The 20,479-nt window shown below is 42.4% G+C and overlaps 1 protein-coding gene across 2 annotated transcripts in view; it reads right to left on the bottom strand.

Moving 5' to 3' along the window:
- Window positions 1–3,032: 3,032 nt before the first annotated feature.
- The window catches only part of BANP (BTG3 associated nuclear protein), a 154,320-nt gene continuing 136,873 nt past the window's right edge, over window positions 3,033–20,479 (bottom strand). For both annotated transcript variants that reach the window (XM_082229209.1, XM_082229211.1), the window contains 2 exons: window positions 12,924–13,070; window positions 3,033–3,888 (listed from right to left, as the gene is read on the bottom strand). In XM_082229209.1, the coding sequence (XP_082085335.1) occupies window positions 3,817–3,888; window positions 12,924–13,070 (219 nt within the window). In that variant the 3' untranslated portion in view covers window positions 3,033–3,816. The remainder of the gene's footprint in view (window positions 3,889–12,923; window positions 13,071–20,479) is intronic.

Below are 20,479 nucleotides of genomic sequence, written 5' to 3'. Positions count from 1 at the left end.
CTTTATGGTTGCCTGGTTGATTCCACTTTAAAGCAGTTGTTTCTCATTGATAGAATCTAGAAAAGTTGGGTTTTTGAAATGTTGTCATTTCTAGATAATGTCTATTCTGTCCCACCACAGAACTCTATAATCTTGCTGGACATGCAAATAATACTTTTTTTCCTACTTGCCTCGAAATGAGAGAATTTCCCTCCTGTAATTTCACCAATCAGCAAATGTAGGCAAAGTCTTAAGTCACATAATTTAATCTGGTACAGGAATATGGCTGTTCTTGGCATGGGAGATGGAATTTCAAAGGCCATTTTTTCTTCCGTTTTACACAGTCCCAGAGGTAAGTGATGAAGTCAAGGTCAGGCAGGAAGTCTGGGAAAGACTTGGCAAACCAAAACTCTTAATCTTCCTTCTTCTAGATTAGGGTACGTAGCAATCTGTCAAATTTGCTCAGCCTAGCTTTCTATTTAACTACGCTTTAATTTATTATTAAGGCGGCGGGGGAATACACTACCAGAACACAATTGTCAAGCCCAGATCACATTTTTGTTTCAAGTCAAAATATTTTTCCCCAATTGCAATTTCCCATGCATATCTGCTGCTGAGAGCAAAGTGTTCCTTTGTAAAATTCTCTTCCAGACTAATTCATTATACTGCAGGAGAGAACATTACTGAAAATTCCCAAAATGCTATTTTACAAGAACAAGCGTGTTAACCTTGGATTTCTTGCCATGTTGTAAATGGCTAATTGCATTCCACCGCGCAAAATTCCCCTTGCTGGATTCTCCACTGTTGCCCTTTGCATGTATCAAGTAACACTAATTTACTGTGCTACCAGATAATCCCAAGTGGCTCAGCACAATTGCATCTCTTGCTCATTCCAGGATACTACAAATGCACACACACACCCCACATCATTTTCCAGGAATCTTTGTGTATGCACGCACAAACACACGCCCTTGCATTCAGGAAAAAAAGAAATCTCAGCTAACTGCTTTGAGATCTGTTTGGAAGAAAGACATCCCACAAGTGTGCAATAGTTATTTTTCATGTTGCAAAAGCCAGTTTTCAGGAGCCATATAACCAAAAGTGAGGGGGAAAGTGGGGGAAGAAGAAATATTTGATTGCCAAGAGGTATATGGGTAAAATCAGTCTGCAATCATTTTCAAAATGGAATGTACTACTTTGTATTTCCTAATGACCTGTCTCCAGGAGGAGGTGGGCCTCAAGGCATGCAATGAACTAGGATGCATTTAGATGCCTGGGTGCAACTCATAGACCTGCCCATGACATACATGGCTTGAAATGGCCTGGCACCCACTTTAGTGACACCATCATCATTATCATTATTATGTCTATACTGCCCTTCATCTGAGGATCACAGGGTGGTTAGCAATACAAAGATACAAAAATACATAACATAGGAACAAACAAAACAATAAACCATCTCCACACAATTTAAAGGGCCATAGATGGTTTAATTATCCAAAGACCTAGGAAAAGAGAAATGCTTTTGCCTGGCACCAGACAATCTTACTTGGCTACGGGTGATCACCAAAGAAGTAATTTTGGTGCCAGTGAGAGCATTCCAGGGGAGAGCATCCCACAAATAGGAAGCCACCACAGAAAAGGTCCGTTCTCGTGTTGCCACTCTCCGGCCCTCTCATGAAAGGGGTACACAAAGAAGAGCCTCAGGTCGCAGGGTTCATGTCAGTTCATATGGGGAGAAGCATTCCTTCGGGTGCTGCAGGCCTGAGCCATTTGAGGCTTTATATTGAATTGGGCCTGGAAATTAACTGGCAGCCAGTGCAGTCGGGCCAGGAACAGTGTAATATGCTCAAACCGTTTTGCCCTGGTGAGCAACCTGGCTGCTGAATTCTGTACCAGCTGGTTTCTGAATCATTACAGAAGTTAGACTATCCCTGTCTAGATAGGGGGGCAGCTGGGCCCAACCCAGTTATGACTATGTATTCACTTCAGACGAGCATGAGTCCGAGGCTCATTTCAGAGATATGAGGTAGTCTGAAAGAAAGCAGGCTGGTTCTGAAGCTTTAGAACCAACTCAGAGCTGGGGGGGACTTCTATTTTTTTTGTTTAGTTTACTAGTTTGATACTCTTTTGTACATTCCTCCAACCTCACCAAAACTGGAAAATGCCTGGCAGAGGGGAAGGGAGAGGCTGGGGAGGGGAGTGTAGTTCTGTGACTGGCAGGTCTAGCTTTCAGCAACTATAGCAGGGCTCTCTCTTTCCTTCCAATTTACAGTGTTTTTGGAAGGGATGCAGAAGTAACATATCAGCAGCAGTGCCTAGGAACACCTTTAAGTTGTATGCCATGTTCATGCATACAATAGGGATACCTATGCCTGCAAATTTAATCCAATTCTGCCAACTGCATACAATTATCGACACACACACCCTTTATGGCCTACAATCCAAGGTTTTGGAAGAAGAGGCAAAGCAACCTGAAGTGCTTCAAATCTGAGGTGTGACGTGATCTAATTATGCAGCTATGAGCTGAGGGAACCCCTATCCATCCCAGCAAGGAATGTTTCTTTCGGTGAAAAGCCCTAATCCAAGTATCCATGTTCCAAAGCCCCAATTTTATTTTATTTTTTAGAAAATAAATGTTGGAATCTATCCTTACATATTACTGGGACTGTAGGAGGTGATGCATTATGACTGCATTTAGTCCAAAACATAGCTGCTAGGGTGCTAAGTGTATCTGGGCTTTGGGGTCCTATCACCTCTGTGTTTAAACAGTAACACTGGCTTCAATCTCAACTCAGAGTTTAGAGACCTACTTTTAATGAGCTAAAGGATCAATTGTCTTCACATCAGCCTTGGATGTTAAGATCATCTTCAGATGCTCTGTGTTCCAGGGGGCCCTGTCACTGAGGCAGGTGGGAATGAGAGTGAGGGGGCTTTTCATCCTGGATGGAGAATGTCTGAGTAAAATTAATGTGGGAGTAAAGCACTGCTATGTGAAAAGGCAAGTCTTTCAGAAGAGTTATATTCCACAGACAGGCAAGAGAAGGATGCTCTTCATAAATACACATTTATTTATTTAGAAATGCATAATTACAAGTGTTGGATAGTAGTTAACCCCTCTTTAGAAAAGTAGTTAAGCAACAATATCAACAAAAAAGGCAAGGGTTGTATGTGTATGGAAATTTGTTCTTTTCCTTTTAAAAAAAATTAATTTCGGTTACACTGAAACAAAACAGAAAAAACAGCAGCAAAAAAGCTAACAATTGTGATAATGGGCTTCCCCCCATTTTCTTTCTTAAATACATCCATCTCTCTCTCTCTCTCTCTCTCTCTCTCGTTATAAACATAGCAAATTAAAAAATTCTTCTTTCAACAGCAAAATATATTTGCACTCTTGATTCTTTCTGTGTGGTAAGGTATGTACTGCAAGACAGGCAAGAGTCTGATAAGGTATCTAGAGACGTTTACAAGGATGAGTCACGGAGATGAAAGGTGGCACATCAATTCACTTGTAATCTTTTGATTAATTAAGGTTAGCTAGCTTTCATCTTCTGCAAAAACATCTTTTTCTTTCAGGTATGGCTAAACCACGTCCATTAGGAGTCTTTTGCACTGGAGTGAAAATGATGGCAGTTCTCTTCATCCGCACATCAGATTCTAGGGAGCTCCTCCTTCATATGAGGACCTGTGGGAGGGGGTTCCAAACAATCAGTTCAATGGAGCTGGCTCACACTCTTATGTACAGGAGAGGGTAGGGAGAAGATCTTCAGCTGCCAGACAAGGTGGCTGGAGTGGAGTTTGGTGGTGGTGGTGCTTCTGCTTCTCACTGACTCCATTTCACTGAATCTGAATGCCTCCGTGGTCTATCTGCATTTCCGGCTGGATGGCTGACTGAAGAGAATCTGTGCTCTGCACAAGAGAGAGAGACAGACAAACAAACAAACATGCCACAGGTTGACCATTATTAGTAGGCTTGGCCACTCAGTTCAAGGGTGCTTAAGGCCTTCTATCCTGTCCAAGCAACCGCTGCCAACAACAAGAAATCCTAGAAGCTGTTGACATTCAACGGAATAATTCCTGTGCTTTGTCAAAACCAAGGCCCATTTAGGTCCAACCATCTGGCTCTAAGACGAACTGTCTGGGACAATCTCATCCTTGGTTGCCTATCCCCAGGCTCTGGTGGCCATTAATTTTGGTGTTACAGGCAATCCTTAGTAAATCTTTATTTAAATGTACCACCTGGGCTCTGACTAATTCTGCTGAATCAGCCAATATAATCTTGTGAAATAGACCAGGAAATCCCAGGCTTACTCTGCCCTAGATCCTACATCAGAAAACCATTCATAAAGCAGAGGATGCCCTCTTTTCATAGCCATGTTTCCACATCCAAATCTTTGATTAAGGGTCTTCAGGTCTGGAGTCAGCAGAAGCTCTGTGCCTTGAAGCAGCTATGCCTTGGAGCAGCTATGTCTGCTATGACGCCTCTATAGTCACATGAAGACATAATGTATCTGACTCTGCCAACAGTGTCAGAAAATGTATGCCAATCTTCTAGGAGAGTCTGAGTGGCTGGAGACCAGAAGCTGGCAGAGTTGGTACTCCATTTAGACTGCCTCCTTGTAATAAAGAAGAGCTCTACTCCTCTTAAACCCAGCAGGTGGTGGAACTAATCTGAGTAATAAAACTGGAGCAACGAGACACCCATGTATTTTTGTTTGCCTTGCAACTCCCTGGGGCGCCAAGGTAAGAACACTCCAAAGGACCCCAGAGACCTCACTGCCACCTTACTGTATTACTTCTAGAAAACAAGTAGGAAAGTTGCCAGAGATTGGGGGAATACACGTTTTGCTATAACGTGATACAGTGAGACACTTTTGGAAGTTCCAGAAAAGGCCCCAGGAGTGCTTTCAGCACTATTTGGATCAAACACAACCACTTGTATGAGATTTAGGAGTAGCTGGCTCTTATTAGCTGAAAGAGTTACATTCCACTCCTGAATTATTTTGCTTTGCCTCTTTCAAGCAGCAGTGCAGATAGAGGCAAATAATTCAGGAGCTGAATGTAACTATTTCAGCCTTCTTGGACAGAAAAAGCTATCCCTTTTCAGAAGCAGCATCCTCTTCACTCTCTTATTCAGTCAAAGGCAACATACTAAAATAGCCACTATTATCATCATCATCCCCACCACCACACATTTATTAGATTTAGTCAATAAATTTTCAATCAATAATCAATAAATATTCCTTGGGCTGCTTACCAAACAATACAAAAGTATTGCTGAAGTTAATCTGGGAAGGAATTTCTGCTATGTGAAAAAGAAGACACACAGAGTTGATGCTATCTTCATAGGCCTAATTAGCCACAGTCCTCGCTCTCCCCATTTGACCCACAAGGGTTATTTCAGCCAAGCCATGCCCACTTGTTCTACACTGAAACCGTATACAGTATGGCTCAGCTGAAAGCAGCTGGTCGGCAGTGAGACCCACCAATCACTAGGTCCCTTTCAAAGCACTCCACAAGATAGTGCTTTGAAAGGAGCTCTACAAGCAAGTCACTTGATATCACTGCAATGCTGGCGACTGGCCCCACCCACAAAGGGCCGGGGAAATAACAATTTGGCCCACCTGCCACATCCAGGTCCCCACCCCTGTCTTAATGCCACATAGCTTAAGACAGAGATGAGAAGAAGGTAGATCAGGATTTACAGGTATATTTGACTATGCTACCACTCAGTGGATTTGTAACTGGCTGACTGACCGAACCCAAAGGGTACTCATCAATGGTTCCTCTTCATCCTGGAGAAGAGTGACTAGTGGGGTGCCACAGGGTTCTGTCTTATTCAACATCTTTATCAACGACTTGGATGATGGACTCAAGGGCATCCTGATCAAATTTGCAGATGACACCAAACCGGGAGGGGTGGCTAACACCCCAGAGGACAGGATCACACTTCAAAACGACCTTGACAGATTAGAGAACTGGGCCAAAACAAACAAGATGAACTTTAACAGGGAGAAATGTAAAGTATTGCACTTGGGCAAAAAAAATGAGAGGCACAAATACAAGATGGGGGACACCTGGCTTGAGAGCAGTACATGTGAAAAGGATCTAGGAGTCTTGGTTGACCACAAACTTGACATGAGCCAACAGTGTGACGCGGCAGCTAAAAAAGCCAATGCAATTCTGGGCTGCATCAGTAGGAGTATAGCATCTAGATCAAGGGAAGTAATAGTGCCACTGTATTCTGCTCTGGTCAGACCTCACCTGGAGTACTGTGTCCAGTTCTGGGCACCACAATTCAAGAAGGACTCTGACAAACTGGAACGTGTCCAGAGGAGGGCAACCAAAATGGTCAAAGGCCTGGAAACGATGCCTTATGAGGAACGGCTAAGGGAGCTGGGCATGTTTAGCCTGGAGAAGAGGAGGTTAAGGGGTGATATGATAGCCATGTTCAAATATATAAAAGGATGTCACATAGAGGAGGGAGAAAGGTTGTTTTCTGCTGCTCCAGAGAAGCGGACACGGAGCAATGGATCCAAACTACAAGAAAGAAGATTCCCCCTAAACATTAGGAAGAACTTCCTGACAGTAAGAGCTGTTCGACAGTGGAATTTGCTGCCAAGGAGTGTGGTGGAGTCTCCTACTTTGGAGGTCTTTAAGCAGAGGCTTGACAACCATATGTCAGGAGTGCTCTGATGGTGTTTCCTGCTTGGCAGGGGGTTGGACTCGATGGCCCTTGTGGTCTCTTCCAACTCTATGATTCTATGATTTCTGACTGATCTGCAGCAGTCCAGCAGGCGTTTCTGACTTGTGACTGTTGAAAAAAGCCATTAAGGAAATGACTTTTTCTATCTAAATTAGGGTGCTAAAATCAAGAATGTTCAGGGTTAACCTGGAGTGGACCATTGTGTGAAAGGACTGGTACAAAAAACAATTCCACAGTGCTCAGAGGCATCCTGTTCTTTAATTCATACTGTATGTCTTTTCCAATTGTCTCCAGTTGGTAGATCGAGGGGGGGGTCCCATTAAAAAAAAAACCTAGGTAAATTGGACAAGTGTGAAGTCAGCTCACCCCGGCTTAAAATGACACCTTCTTTGCTACATTCCATTGTGACTATGAGTACAGGCAAAGAAGACAGATTTTAGCTTTTTCACTTGCATCCCATGTAAAGAAATCAGTCTCTGTCAATTTCCCTGCTGTCCCCCAGAAATTATTTTCCCATGAAGCCCACACCAAAGCTCCAGCATTTTCAGAGGCAACATAAACGCTTTAGGTTTTACAGAACCAGGTTTTGTGTGGCCAAGTGTTAAGCCAGTAGGAGTTATGTTCTAACCAATGCACAGTGGCTATCTGTTTTTAAATTTAATAGTCCAACTCTTCCATCACCTCTTTGCAATCTCTGAAAATGGGACCAGGGAGTCCTAGCTGAAAAGGGTTCACTGTCTAGTGAATAAAAGTCCAACTAATGATTTTCCTCCCTTGTGTGGTGAATGATTAGCTTACTAATACAGAGAGCCTATGAAGTTCAAAATGGCAACACTTTGTTCTCAAATTAAGGTCACATACATTAAAATGAATTACTGCCTACTTCTGTTTGTTCTCCTGCCAGCTACAGACTTCCCGACACCTCCCCCCACCCGCCTTCAATTTTACAGACCATTTGGGTAATGCTTACTTTATTCTTTATTTTTTTAAGTTACCAATATGAACATTCACAACAACAGTTTGTCTGCAGCTGAAGTGGCCACCCAAACACCTGGAAGAAAGAACTCTCTAAAACAGCTTCTTTGCAAACCCAGGCTTAATTATCCAAAATTTAGCCAGATGTGAAAGGCTTTCGAAGGGCTGGCTTTAAAGTGGAAGCCATTTCCCCTTGCACCAATTTCAGCAGAGGGAAGGAAAAACAATTCTTGTGTGGTACTCCCAATGTTATTGCTGTAATTTAACATGTCAGGAACCATTAGAACTTCTGTAAGGAAAGAACTTAATCAGCGCGTGAAAATAAACAAGGAGCCTGGACGTGAGATGGGTTGCAAGCTGGCATCTGTTCACGCCTGAAGCTGCCTTGTTCATATTCCGCCACAAGAATGTTATCCATTAGCCACCTAAGCACCTAATTTGTGGGCCACAGGTCCTCAGGTGGGCGGTTATTAATATCTGTGTTTTGCATTGAATCCGGAAAGTGCTAAATGGTGCCTGTTGAGACCACAATTGCTGTGGAGCACATTAAACAGTGCTAACTATAGCTTTGTTTACACTGAGCAAAAGATACAAACTGTAAGTCAGCAAGCCTTCATTGGGATGGAAGCATGCAAGTGCTGGAGTTAGGCAAGGTTGTCTAACTGGTGAAAAATTCTGTGCAACTCAAAAAAACATATATCCTCACAGCAACTGAAGCTGTACCAAAAGGGTGCATTTGATGGCCCTTTCCTGTGCTTCTCAGGTTGTGGCTGTAGTGCTAAGCAGGAAACCCAGGAGTAAAAACTCCCCGAAGGAAGGTATAATCCAGTGCACGTTTCCTGCATCAGCTTTACTGCAGCACCAACCCTTCAACGTCCTCTCTTTTTATTCAGAAATCAAACTGTTTTCATGGGCTGCCCATATTGATTTGTCTCCTTTGCATCAGTGGGCTCTGCAGACGGCCCTGCCAGTTCCAGCAAAGCCATCTCTACCCTTGTCTGCATTTTAACATACCCCGCTCCTTCATTTAAGTTTCAACATTCCTTTCAGTTTATCTTCAGCATGGTATAATCTCTGTGGTTAACCACAATATTAAAAGCTAACACGGCGCAAAGTGTCTGAAAGAGAGCAATTCCACTGTCGCTGCCAATGGTGTGGGAGACAGATGTAAAGATTTATCGCTGGATTCAAAACGGCCGACTCCTGTCAAACTCTGAGCAGCAAAAGGGGAGGATGAAGTCACGAGCAGTGCCTCTCACCCGGTTGGAAGGTAATTTATGGGAAAATTCAGAGGCCAGGAACCAGGAGGGCAGTTTGCTAAAAGAGAACACTTCTGATTATATGATGCGTGAACCCTTCATCACTCCAGCAGCAATAGATGTCTGCGGAACACTTTCTAGGTCAAAAAGCAAACTTAAGAAAGCAGGACTCTCCTGCTGTGAAGACAACCGTCTAGGGGATCAACTCAGATGACAGTGGAGGTTTTTGCCTTCCGTATGTCTGAGGGACATTTGGAAAGAGTCCTAGTGCCTTAGAGAAAGGATGGGCTATTGCCATAGCTGCTTTATTTAGCAGCAATGGTTTGGCACACACAGAAAATCTGAGATCCATTTGGAATTGTTCCAATAAGTAACACTTTCATGGTGACGCTCACTTTTTTTCTCTTATAATCCCACAGAATGGTAGCATTAAAATATTTTCAGTGGGTGAAATCACTCACTGCCTTATGCAAATGCTTCTCCCCCCACTGCTGAGCAGTATTCAAGAGCTAAGTGGGAAGTTCTTGAGAAACCCACACTCCTGTATTGCATGTGTTGGGGGGGGGGGTTCCGCCACTATATTTCAAGACCCTCCTGCTCCTACTTTTGGGGACAGTCTAACATTCCTTGGAAGGTAGTTCCAGAGCTAAGGTGCCTAAATGAATACATGAACTATGTTCCACTTGCTCCAGGGAATCTAGGGCTCCTCAACACACTGATTCTTATGGCGAACCAACTCCCAATGAAAGGTAGTTTGATAGGGGAAGTTCAACAACTGAACTTTCCCTGCAGAACTGGGCATTTTTGAGGATATGCTCTCAATTCATGCAGAGTGACCTGTGGGGCCTGAGCAGCATGCTATATAGATGTGAGTTCTCTGCAATGAGTAGGGCTTTTCTGCAGACAAGCTGATGTTGAAAAGGGTTTGCCAACATAACAAGTTTGAACTTGACACTGTACAGCTGACAAGAGAGGCTTGGCAAGATATGACACATGTTGTTCAATAGATGACCTGCATGCCCTCTTGAGTTCATGCTGCCTTCCCTCTTGTTGCTTGTGATCCCCCACCCAGAAGGCATCAACACCAAAAATTATATAATATTCCACAACAGCCCGATCATCTCTAAAAGCACATTTCAGACCGGGAAGGGATTGGAGAAGAGGAGGACTTTTTATTATTAATGAGGGTAGTTTTGTGTACTGCCAGTTGTGGGTGGGGACTGACTGGAACTTCACACCAGCTTTAAGTAACTGGCCAGCCCATATATTCCTTCTTCATTGAGAAATGTGTTTAATTGTACTCCTTTAGCTATTCTCAGGCCTACAACACTGCATACATCCTGTGTATTATCAACAGTGCTAGGGCCATTCAGCTCCCAGAAATAAAGAATTATGGGTTTGAGAAGGGGTTGCTCCATGTTTGATACACACTCTTGGAAACAAACAGTACCAGCAAGTGACAATTTGAAATTCACCATTCTCCGAATTTTGCAATGCAATTCTCCAGCCAAGCAATGTGTACAAAAATGCATATGTTAGGGTAAAGTGTGCATATAAATGTATGTATTAGTGGAAATAACATACATAAAAGTGCAGTGTTGGGGAAAACTGCTTTAAATATGTGTCTAGTAGGAAAAATTGTGATATTAGAAATCTGCTGAAGAATTGTCATGAGGACTTTAAAAAAAAAAACACAAACTGATGTGGAAATGCGGAGAATTGAACTTAAGGGTGGAAAAATTAGAAACCGAGAAAAACAAAAAATGGACAGATTCACCCACTCCTAACCTCAAGTACATCCCAAGCTCCCTGGAGCTACAGGGGGGAATGGGCAAGATCTCTTTCAGGGGGAGCGGGTTCATCATTCCTTATCTTTACAACAGGGAACCCCAGGTTTCCACAAAACAGTTTGAATATTTGTGGACAGATATAAAGTGTTATGCAAGATTATATTGTCAAATGTTTTGCAATGAAGAGTATAAAGCACCCAAATTGTCTATAGATATTTGTAACATACAACCAGCCACCCTGCTCCTTCTTTCACCAAGAATTCTATACATTTTTATGCTGCCTAATGAAAAAAAAAGGCTTTGCGTGCTCCAGGTTGCTCTACCTGCTCTGTCTCTATCCAAAAAGGAGGTACAAGACAACTGTCTTTTGGACATTCCAAACCACTCTACTGCCCCTTAATGGAGTTGCTTCCAAAAGGAGGTCCCTGAAACCTTTGGCTTGCAAAAAAAGGGGGGGCAAACCATTGCAGAGCTATAATTTATATAGAGAAAGGCACCTCAAGCTGGCAAAAACGTGTAGAAGCATGTCAAGTCGAAGAGTACCATTCTAACTTAAATCATGGAACGCACTATTCTGAGCCAATGGTTGCAGCCAGGTTAGAAATAGCTACAAAACAGGGGCTGGGAATGGAAAAGCTGACAGTCTGAACTCTAGGAATGGAAGCACCATAAGCGGCAATACTGTATCAGTAGTATTATGGCTTGGTAGTGTGTAAAAGAGATGTAACCACAACTCGTCCTTGTGTTCTCCCTGGTCACTTCATCTGCCCCAGGGCTGGGGAGCTCATTCAGGCCACATTACAATCCAAGAAAAAGCTAGAGGCCTACACATGCTGATTTAGAGTCTGGGGTCATATCCTTTGGTTTTGAGGCCAAAGTTTGCTTCCCCCATTTGGCTATGGAAAGAGTACAGAATGTTCTTGGCTCTGGGAACTGCCAAGCTCTGGAGTGACTCACCTTGGGCTGACTTGATTTCCTGGCTCTGACCCCCAGCACTCTTGAACCTGCCTCCAGCTCACCCTTGGGTAACAAGTAGCTCTTGAGTCTGCCTGGATCTGCCTCTTGCTTTGGGGGACTTGGCCTGAAACCAGCTTGACTTGGAACCCTGGCTTAATTTGCACATTGCTTCCAAGGACACTATTAAGATACAGTGCCAAAGATGCTGGGGCACACTTCACTTAAGCAGCAGTAGCCAGCCTTGGCATGTGCACCAAGAATGAAGTTCAGCTTAAGAAACTTTGGGAAACTCCTGGATCAACAGCTCAGTCTTTCATGAAAATACATAAAACTCTTAAGTGAGACCCTTTAAATAATCATCATACTTTTATTTTATTTTTCGAAAGAGAGCCTCAGATTCTAAGTATAACTCATGGGCTTCCTCACTCAGGGCTGGTGGAAATATTTAGGCATATGTCCTCCTTCTACCTACAGTAAGACCATAATAAGATAAAAAGGGCCCTGTTGGATCAGGCCAAAGTCCCATCTAGTCTAGCATCCTGTTTCACATTGGCCAACCAGAGGCCCTAATAGGAAGCCCACAAGCAGCACAACAGCACTCTCCTCACTTGTGTTTCCTAGGAACTGATATTCAGAAGCTTACTGCCTCCAACACTGAAGGCAGAACATAGCCATAATAGCTAGTTGCCAGTGATAACCTTATCCCTCAAGAATTTAAAGCCACCCGGAGATTAATGATTGGGTGTGCTGGGGATGAAGCTACTTCTGTGCATTCAAGATCCAACTTGTGGGCTTCCCATAGGCAGCTGGTTGGCCACCCTGAGAACAGGATGTGAGACGATATGGGCCTGAGATCCAGCAGGGCTTTTCTTATGTTCTATCTATTCAGAAACACCAGCAATCATACTGAGCACAAAATACAACTTCCGATTCAAATACTGTGCAATTGCAAGGGTTATGATAGCAAAGACAAGATTAAAAACATGAGGGAAGTCCCCCACTCTGATGCTATGAAAAACAGGACAAACTGTGCAAAATAAAGAAATGTATACAAATGGTATCCAAGGCATAGCTTCCAGATGCTATCATAGGGCAAATCCACTAAACTGGAAACTGAGGCAGGAGAGAGATAGTTATCATTAAATATAAAAGATTGCACTTACTATAGGCAACACTTTTACAAAAACTGAGAATTACAGGCCCAGCGGGAGACAAATGCCCATCATTCCTTTTCTAACAGAGAAAAGATCTACGTACTTGATTAGCAGCTGAGTGGTCCGTCACAGGTGCCAGCTGGACATACTGGACTTGGATATCACTCCCTTGGAGTGGAGATCCATCAACGCCACCAGCTGCAGGATCAGCTGGTGAGGCAACAGCAATCAATCGAGCGCCCGGCAGCACCTGCAGACAAACCAATAGAGAGAGATCCTGTAAGCAGACATCACCACAAAGGTATCATGAAACATCTGGAAGACCAAGAACAGATACAAGTCCCCCAAAAGCTCAGCCAACCCTTTAGTCAGTAACTATTAAGTTAGACTACAAGAGTTCCCAGAAGGAGAGGAAAATATTGTCCTTGTCTGAAAGACTTGATGAAAAAATATTTTTTCCCCCTAGCTCAATAGGCATATAATGCTTTATCTCTCTTATGGTCTAAAATCCAAAGCTTTTTCCATTGGATGAAAATATCTTGATTTTCATGATTAATATAACAACGAAGTCCATTGTGTTAAGATTTATTGTGCCAGTTTTATCTTTTATTTATACAAATCTAGCTAGACATTTCTTTGCAACCGGTAAGGTGGCAATATTTTAGGAACAACAAGGAACCAATTTCCCTCAAACTGTTGAAAACCTGCCCTTAATAATAAGTACATCATATTTTCCATCACCACTCTGATAATTTCACCAGCTTCTCATAAGGACCATTCATAGCAGATTTAACAAAATTAGTGCTCGTCAAGTCCTATTTTAATTGAGGAATCATTCATTCACGCAATACTTTTTTCAGGCATGGAAGCATTCGAGATTAAATCCTCATGGTCTCAGCAGCTCTTCCAATAAGCACTTCCAAGAACTTGCTGGGGCCACTTCCACAGTCACCTGGTGGGCATGACAAGCTCTAGCCAAGTGAGAGCATTCCATCAAAATATCTGGATTGCTCATATGGACAAAAGCAGTATCTTGTGAACTAACTGGACCTGGGGGGGGGAATAGATAGTGTATACTCATGTTTAAAGAGAATGCATTTGCATTCCTGGACTATGTATTCAGATTAATTTTACCAGATTTTCCTGTTAATCCAATAAAATAGCTCCTCTAGTTAGAGAATTTTTTTTTTTGCTGAAAACACTGTTTATTTCCAAGGTCTTGCAAATGTCCCATTCCTGGGCAAGGTGACTGAGTGGGTGGTCATTGAAGGGATCATTTGGATCCCTTCCAATCGGGATTAAGGCCCATCATGGGACTGAAAGTGCTTTGGTTGTGCTGGTTGATGAACTCTGGTGGGCTAGGGATAGAGGGAAAAGCTGTTTCCTGGTTCTGCTAGATCTCTCTGCAGCTTTTGATGCCATTGCCCATGGTTATCTTTCTGGACTGTCGAGGGGAGTTGGGAGCTGGAAGAATTGTTGTGCAGTGGTTCCGTTCCTTCCTCCTGTGCTGTGTCCAGAAAGTGGTGTTGGGGGGTGAGCGTTCAGACCCCTGGACTCTCACTTGTTGGGTGCCACAGGGCTCCGTCCTCTCTCCCATGCTTTTCAACTCTATATGAAGCCACCGGGAGAGATCATCAGGGGGTTTGGGTTGGATGTTCACCAGTATGCGGATGGTACCCAGCTCTACCTCTCATTTAGATCAGAACAAGAAATGAGAGGTTCGATTTCTTTTTGTGGATTTTTTTTTAATGCAGAAAGAACACAAATGTACTAAACTCTGAAAAATACCATTATTATACCCAGTGCCTAGAACCTCCTTTCTTAGCCTGGTATTTGCAACAAAAAGGATCAAATTGCTATTTTCTGTTTGAGGCACAAAAGGAATACAGATGAGGATCTGGTGTCATAGCTGGCAAAACAAACTTTTAATGTCAATGTATTTCTTAAATATTTGTATTATTCTGAAGATGGACCAATTCTTTCACAGCAATGGATCATTTTCATGTGTCGTAATAACACCTTTAATTACAGGGCTTCCAACACTACAGTACGCTTTATAAATTTGTATGAACTGTCATAAGTAACTGGTTAAATATTTTGCTAACAGTAAAAAAAATACCAGACTTGTTTGTAAGTAAACTGTAGACACAAGTGGAATGCTGAGAATAACTGATGGGTTCCTCCTCCACACAAATCCCTGAATAATATGTATTATGTTTTGTTTTGTTTTTTAAAGTCCCTTGTTTCTTAAGAGATTGAAAAAAGAGCATGCAAAGCAACAGCCTCTAGACATACTGGGATGGAAAGGAAGGCGATGCCTCTTAATTAAACCATCTGACTATGATGAAGTTATAGGACCAGGGAGCAAGCAGAGTGTAGAGATTCTAATCTAATTTATTTTACAGCTGTTCAAAACTACTGTCCTGCCTGTGGAATTATTACTGAGACAGATAAGAACACTGGTAAAAAAAGAGACTTCTTTTCCCCCTAGCTCGTCCTTTTACCGAAGAAGAATGTGAAAAGGAAGCCAGTATAGCGTTGCAGTGTATTATTTTTGAATTTGCTGAGCCAAAGTGTGGGCCAGTCCAGACTCAGTCACAGCTCAGTACATTTCACTCCTCTCCAGTTGGCTCAGGATCTTTTTGTTATCAAATGACAAAGAGGACCTACCGTATAGTCCAAAAGCACCACTGCCCCCACCAACCACACTGTCTTCAGCAGACAATGCAAATAACCACCAAGCTCTACAAAGAAACACATTCAAACATCCCCCATTTCTCATCAGGACTTCAGAGAATATTTAGAGATGTGCTTTTACAAGCAATAAAATATTAACACAGCTGTGCTGAATCCCTAAATCTTTTAAATGCTTCTTTAACGGGTACTGGGTGGTGGCAGGCCACCTTCAGGGAACAACCATTCTCACAGATAATGCGAGACTGTGTTTCTGCAAATCATACAGTTACAGTACTAAGAATTCTTTCAGGGATTTTTGGACTCAAACTACAGAGCTGTGGTAGCTAAAATGTAGCTTAAAAAGTCAGCAGAGATTTTTTATTTTTTGCGATTTTGCAAGATGGGAAAATAAGTTCAGGTAAGACTGGTTTGCCAAAATTCACTAGGGATCTGTTGCATCACCCCTGACAAATCAATGAGCATAATTAGAGGGGAAAGTGTGATTCACAGTGCTCATCCCATCCTTCTTCAGGCTGACACTGCCAGGTTATGGCAGGAGTGTCTACACAGGTTGCCCTGGTGCAACTATTTCTTGCAAGTGGCTGCATCGCCAAGCCTGGGAGGTTCGCCCCAGGGCCCTTTCCAATGTTGCCAAAGTTCCCAGGGCCTAACTGGATGCTGTGAACAATCCAATCACAGTGCAAAGAATCCTGGAAAATAAGATCTTGCCCCAAGCAACCGCTTAGATAGTTCTGCCAGGCGCAGAAGCTCCAGTGAGCGCAAGATGCTACTTGCTTGCAAAGTCTTGCCCTGTTTTGTTTCAATGGAGAAAGCAGATTTTCTCTGTCTTTGGACATCTAGATCTGGATGGAGGAGTGCACAGTGTGAGACTGGGAACTGAAGAGGGAGCGCCCACTGTATGGAAGTTTATGAGCTTTTTAAAAGAAATACATTCCTGCTCAGAAGTTTCCAAAAAACATTTAAAGGAGACAGGAAAGGATAACAGATAAATACTAATAACCATGGCACAATTATGCTGAGTCTACAAATGCAAGGAAGTCTTTGTTCTTGCACAGCAAAAAAGCCTGGAGATCTATGTGAGAACTTTGGCAAGTGGTTCCTGAGCAAGAATACTGCCTTTGTCCGGCCGTTCATAGGATCTCTAGACCACCAGTTCAGTTCTGTATTCCTTACCTGCTGCTGACCTTAAAATACAAAAGGAACCCTTCTATGAAAAACGCTAAACAAACAACTTGCCCCAAGGCTGAACTTTCTTTTGCAGTTCCAGAGGGCTTCTTAGACATCCTTTCACACTGATACAAAATAGGTAATATAAGATGGTCAATAAAACCAAAGAAAATAGAAGTGTCCTTCCAGTTTAGCAAGATACTTATAGACAAATGGAAAAGTGGGGAAGGGAAAAATGCTGTGAAGATGCTCCTCTCTCCCCTGCCCCCCCCCCCAGCTTAGGAGCAGAAAAGGAGTTCAACACTTTAGGCCCAGCTATGAAGAGAGAGAAAATCAATTTTAGAAGGTCAAAGAAGAGATATGCTGTGACTTTATGGGAAAAAATAATTTTGGTTTCCATTTACTTTTGTTATTGCAGTCCAGCATATGGAAGGCCACAGGTCTCACACCCCAAACTACACTAATAGGCAACGGCTCTTTGAGGTTGATACAAGAATACAGTGGTACCTTGGGTTAAGAACTTAATTTGTTCCTAACCTGAAACTGTCCTTAACCTAAGGTACCACTTTAGCTAATGGGGCCTCCCGCTGCCGCCGCACGATTTCTGTTCTCATCCTGAAGTAAAGTTCTTAACCCAAGGTACTATTTCTGGGTTAGCAGAGTCTGTAACCTGAAGGATCTGTAACCTGAAGCATCTGTAACCCGAGGTACCACTGTATTTCCCAGCCTGGAAATGCCAGAGATTGAACCTGGAACCTCTTGTATGCAAAGAATGCATTCCACCACAGAACTACAGCCATTCCCCTACAGTTGTTTAGAACATGCTGGATTCTATGAAGAAAGGTAAGGTTCTCCATCCCTCTTCTGCATATTCCACATATTGTTGGAGCATGGACAACTGCTGCACAATGGGTTGTATCCAGCTATATTTGACTATCAGCCCACTGGAATTATGGGACTTCAGTTGGTCACGTCCTTCAATTTCAATTGGCCTGTTCTGAATAGGACCAGCATTAGATACAACCCAATGTCAATTATTCTGATGGGTGGATGAAAGCCCCTCAACACCTGACTTTTTGCACATTCTCACAACAATGGCACTATGAAGGCGGTTGCATTACGAATTCTAGAGAAATAGTAAAATTAGGGGAGGAAATGGCCTGAGCCAGAATGCACATCTTTCTCTGCCCCCCACCCTTCATTCCTTTAAAAAATAGTTTCCATCTGCAACGAATAGCTCCCAATTAGCATTTAACTATCAGACCAGGAAAAAAGTATTAAAAGGTAATACATTTTCCTTCTTCTTTCCCTTGCCTCCCTAGTTCTCTCTGAAGGCAAAGCTTCCAAACGCTAGTAACTGCTCAGGTCACATATTTGGTTCATTAATATTTACTGCTCACAATTATTCTTCAGGGAGCCACCATATATATGTTCATTTTTAACTTTAAGTATTTCCATGCAGGAGGATAGTTCTAAGGAACAAAAACCTGTTCTCTCAAAAGGACAAGTTCTTCAGTCTCTCTGCAGCCAAAGCTATATTGGGTATACATTTTTGTTACTGCTTCTTGGAGTGGTGTGTTGTTGTTTTTAATTAGGTTGTGCAAATCCCAAATTTGTTTCCTTTTTTTAAAAATTAGGAACTCAGAAATGCACAACAGGACTGCTCTCATTTTATCTTCTCATTATTCCTTCCTGTCTCCTAGATTATGGTGCAATAAAAGAAATTGTTCCTTTTACACATAAGATTCTAATTATTTTGTGTACAGCTATTTATAAACCATTCATAACTGAAATATTCAACAATGCAAATAACAGCTTCAATAATTTCTGCATGGACTTTTTTTAAAGTGCAGGGAGGGGACAGAAGAAATATGGTGTCATGGACCAGCTTTTGTGGACTGCAAAGCAAGCCTTTAGAAGCCTGGAAGTCTGCTATGGCTGAAAAAAATCAGGGCTGCTGGTAGACCTTTGGATCCTGTAAAGCCTGCTCTGATTGACCTCTAATATAATTTCAGGACTAAGGTTCCTTCTTCTGGAGAAATTGCAAGGAAACAGAAGCAGCTGAGCAAGAAAACAGGAGAGAAAAAATGTGTTCTAGAATGGATCCATTATTTCCAAAGAGTATTTGGGGAGCTTCTGTATTTTTGCTAAAGAAACATACCTGTTAACCCATCTGATCTCACATTTTCACAAGGAAGAGAGAGTGCTTGCCTTTCTAACTAATGTGGGAAGTATTTCTTACATATATTTAAGTTCGGATATACTGTACTGAAATTTGGACTAATATTTGCAACCAAATACTTGCCACCAAAGTGACGGTTAAGTAGTTTAAAGTGTGCTATCATCAACCTAATTCTGCATAGGCTCTAAATCTGTCAAGATGCAATTTGCTTAACTTCCACTAATCTAGTTTAATTTTCCTTTCCTGGATTCCTTAGCCAACATGCCATGAAAACTGAAACCATTTTTAACTCTACCAGGAGGTAGAAAAGGAAACCAATAATTGTACAGATATTATTCATTATCTTGACTCTTTCCTGGTGTAATAAATATTACCACCTGACCCCCAAGATTATCATCTGCTTTTAGTTTTCACATATCATCAGTAGCAATTGATTTGGTAAAGTTTTGCTCTATATTGCTTTCAGCATGTCCAAGAAACATGAAGTCCATTATGTTATGGTTAATGATACAAAACCAGGGGTTTTTCCCCAGCTGGAACTCAGTTCTGGCACCTGTCAGGTGGGTGCCATTGCCATTATAAGAGAAAAAGGGAGGTGTTCATGGTGAGTTTGGGCACCTCTTTCTTCTAGAAAAATAGCCCTGTGCAAAATTAATGTGAAATACCTATTTGGGCAAGCGTGACTGACCTGAGATAGACAACAACTGGCATGCCATGGCTTATTATATTGGAACCACGTGCAGCCTTCAAATAAGAGTTGTTCTCTTACTGTCCTAGCATGAAGACTCTGGAGCTCTGAAAAGGAACAGAAACCATTTCAAGGGCAGGAGCTGGCAACTCTAGTGGGCAACCAACAAGCCCAGGACTTGCCTTTGTGCTCTGCTGTGATCCAACAGCTGGCATCTTTTTGGATTTGCTACTTTATGAATAACAACATACTACCCAGGGCTTTTTTTCAGCCGGAACTTACAGGAATGCCATTGCCATTATAAGAGAACAAGGAAAGTGTTCATGGTGAATTCTGGCAGCTCAAAAAATAGAACTGATACCACCGTACAAGCATATAATACTAATCTCATAGATCATACTGCATCTATGACCCAGAAAATATATGCTGGAAATCTAGAAAATTTGTGGACATTTTTCCCCACCACGGCTAGGATGCAGGGCCAGCAAGAGCCTACCAAGGAGCCAAAGAGCAACGGCAGCTCTTTAAAACCATGTTTGGCTCTGTGCTTCTTGAAAGCAGCCCATGGGGTCAGTTAGCTAGACAGAATATGAATTCTAATGCTTAAACATGATATACAAAATGGATGGAAGACATGCACCTTTAAACAAACAAATCATTACATTAAGGCCTCCTGCCCCATGTACCAAAACATTTTCCTTCTCTTCATATTACGCCTAGTTGTTAGGGCAAACCTCACGCAAAGGCCTCAAAGGAGCAACCAAAAGATGTTCCCCAGGCCTGTTTGGAGAACACCAGCAAGCCAAAAAATGCAACGTATGTTCAGCAGCAGGAGCAACAGCTGCGGCATAAGAACCAAAAGCAAAGACAAATAGCTTCCAGGGGATCCTGGGCTCTTGAGGAACAAGAATAATCACAATAATTA

This window comes from Podarcis vaucheri (genome assembly GCF_965113315.1).
Source record: "Podarcis vaucheri genome assembly, chromosome: 7".
In the NCBI taxonomy this organism is placed as follows: Eukaryota; Metazoa; Chordata; class Lepidosauria; order Squamata; family Lacertidae; genus Podarcis; species Podarcis vaucheri.
Note: the sequence above shows the minus strand (reverse complement) of the source record. Positions and strands in the feature narration are given on the sequence as shown.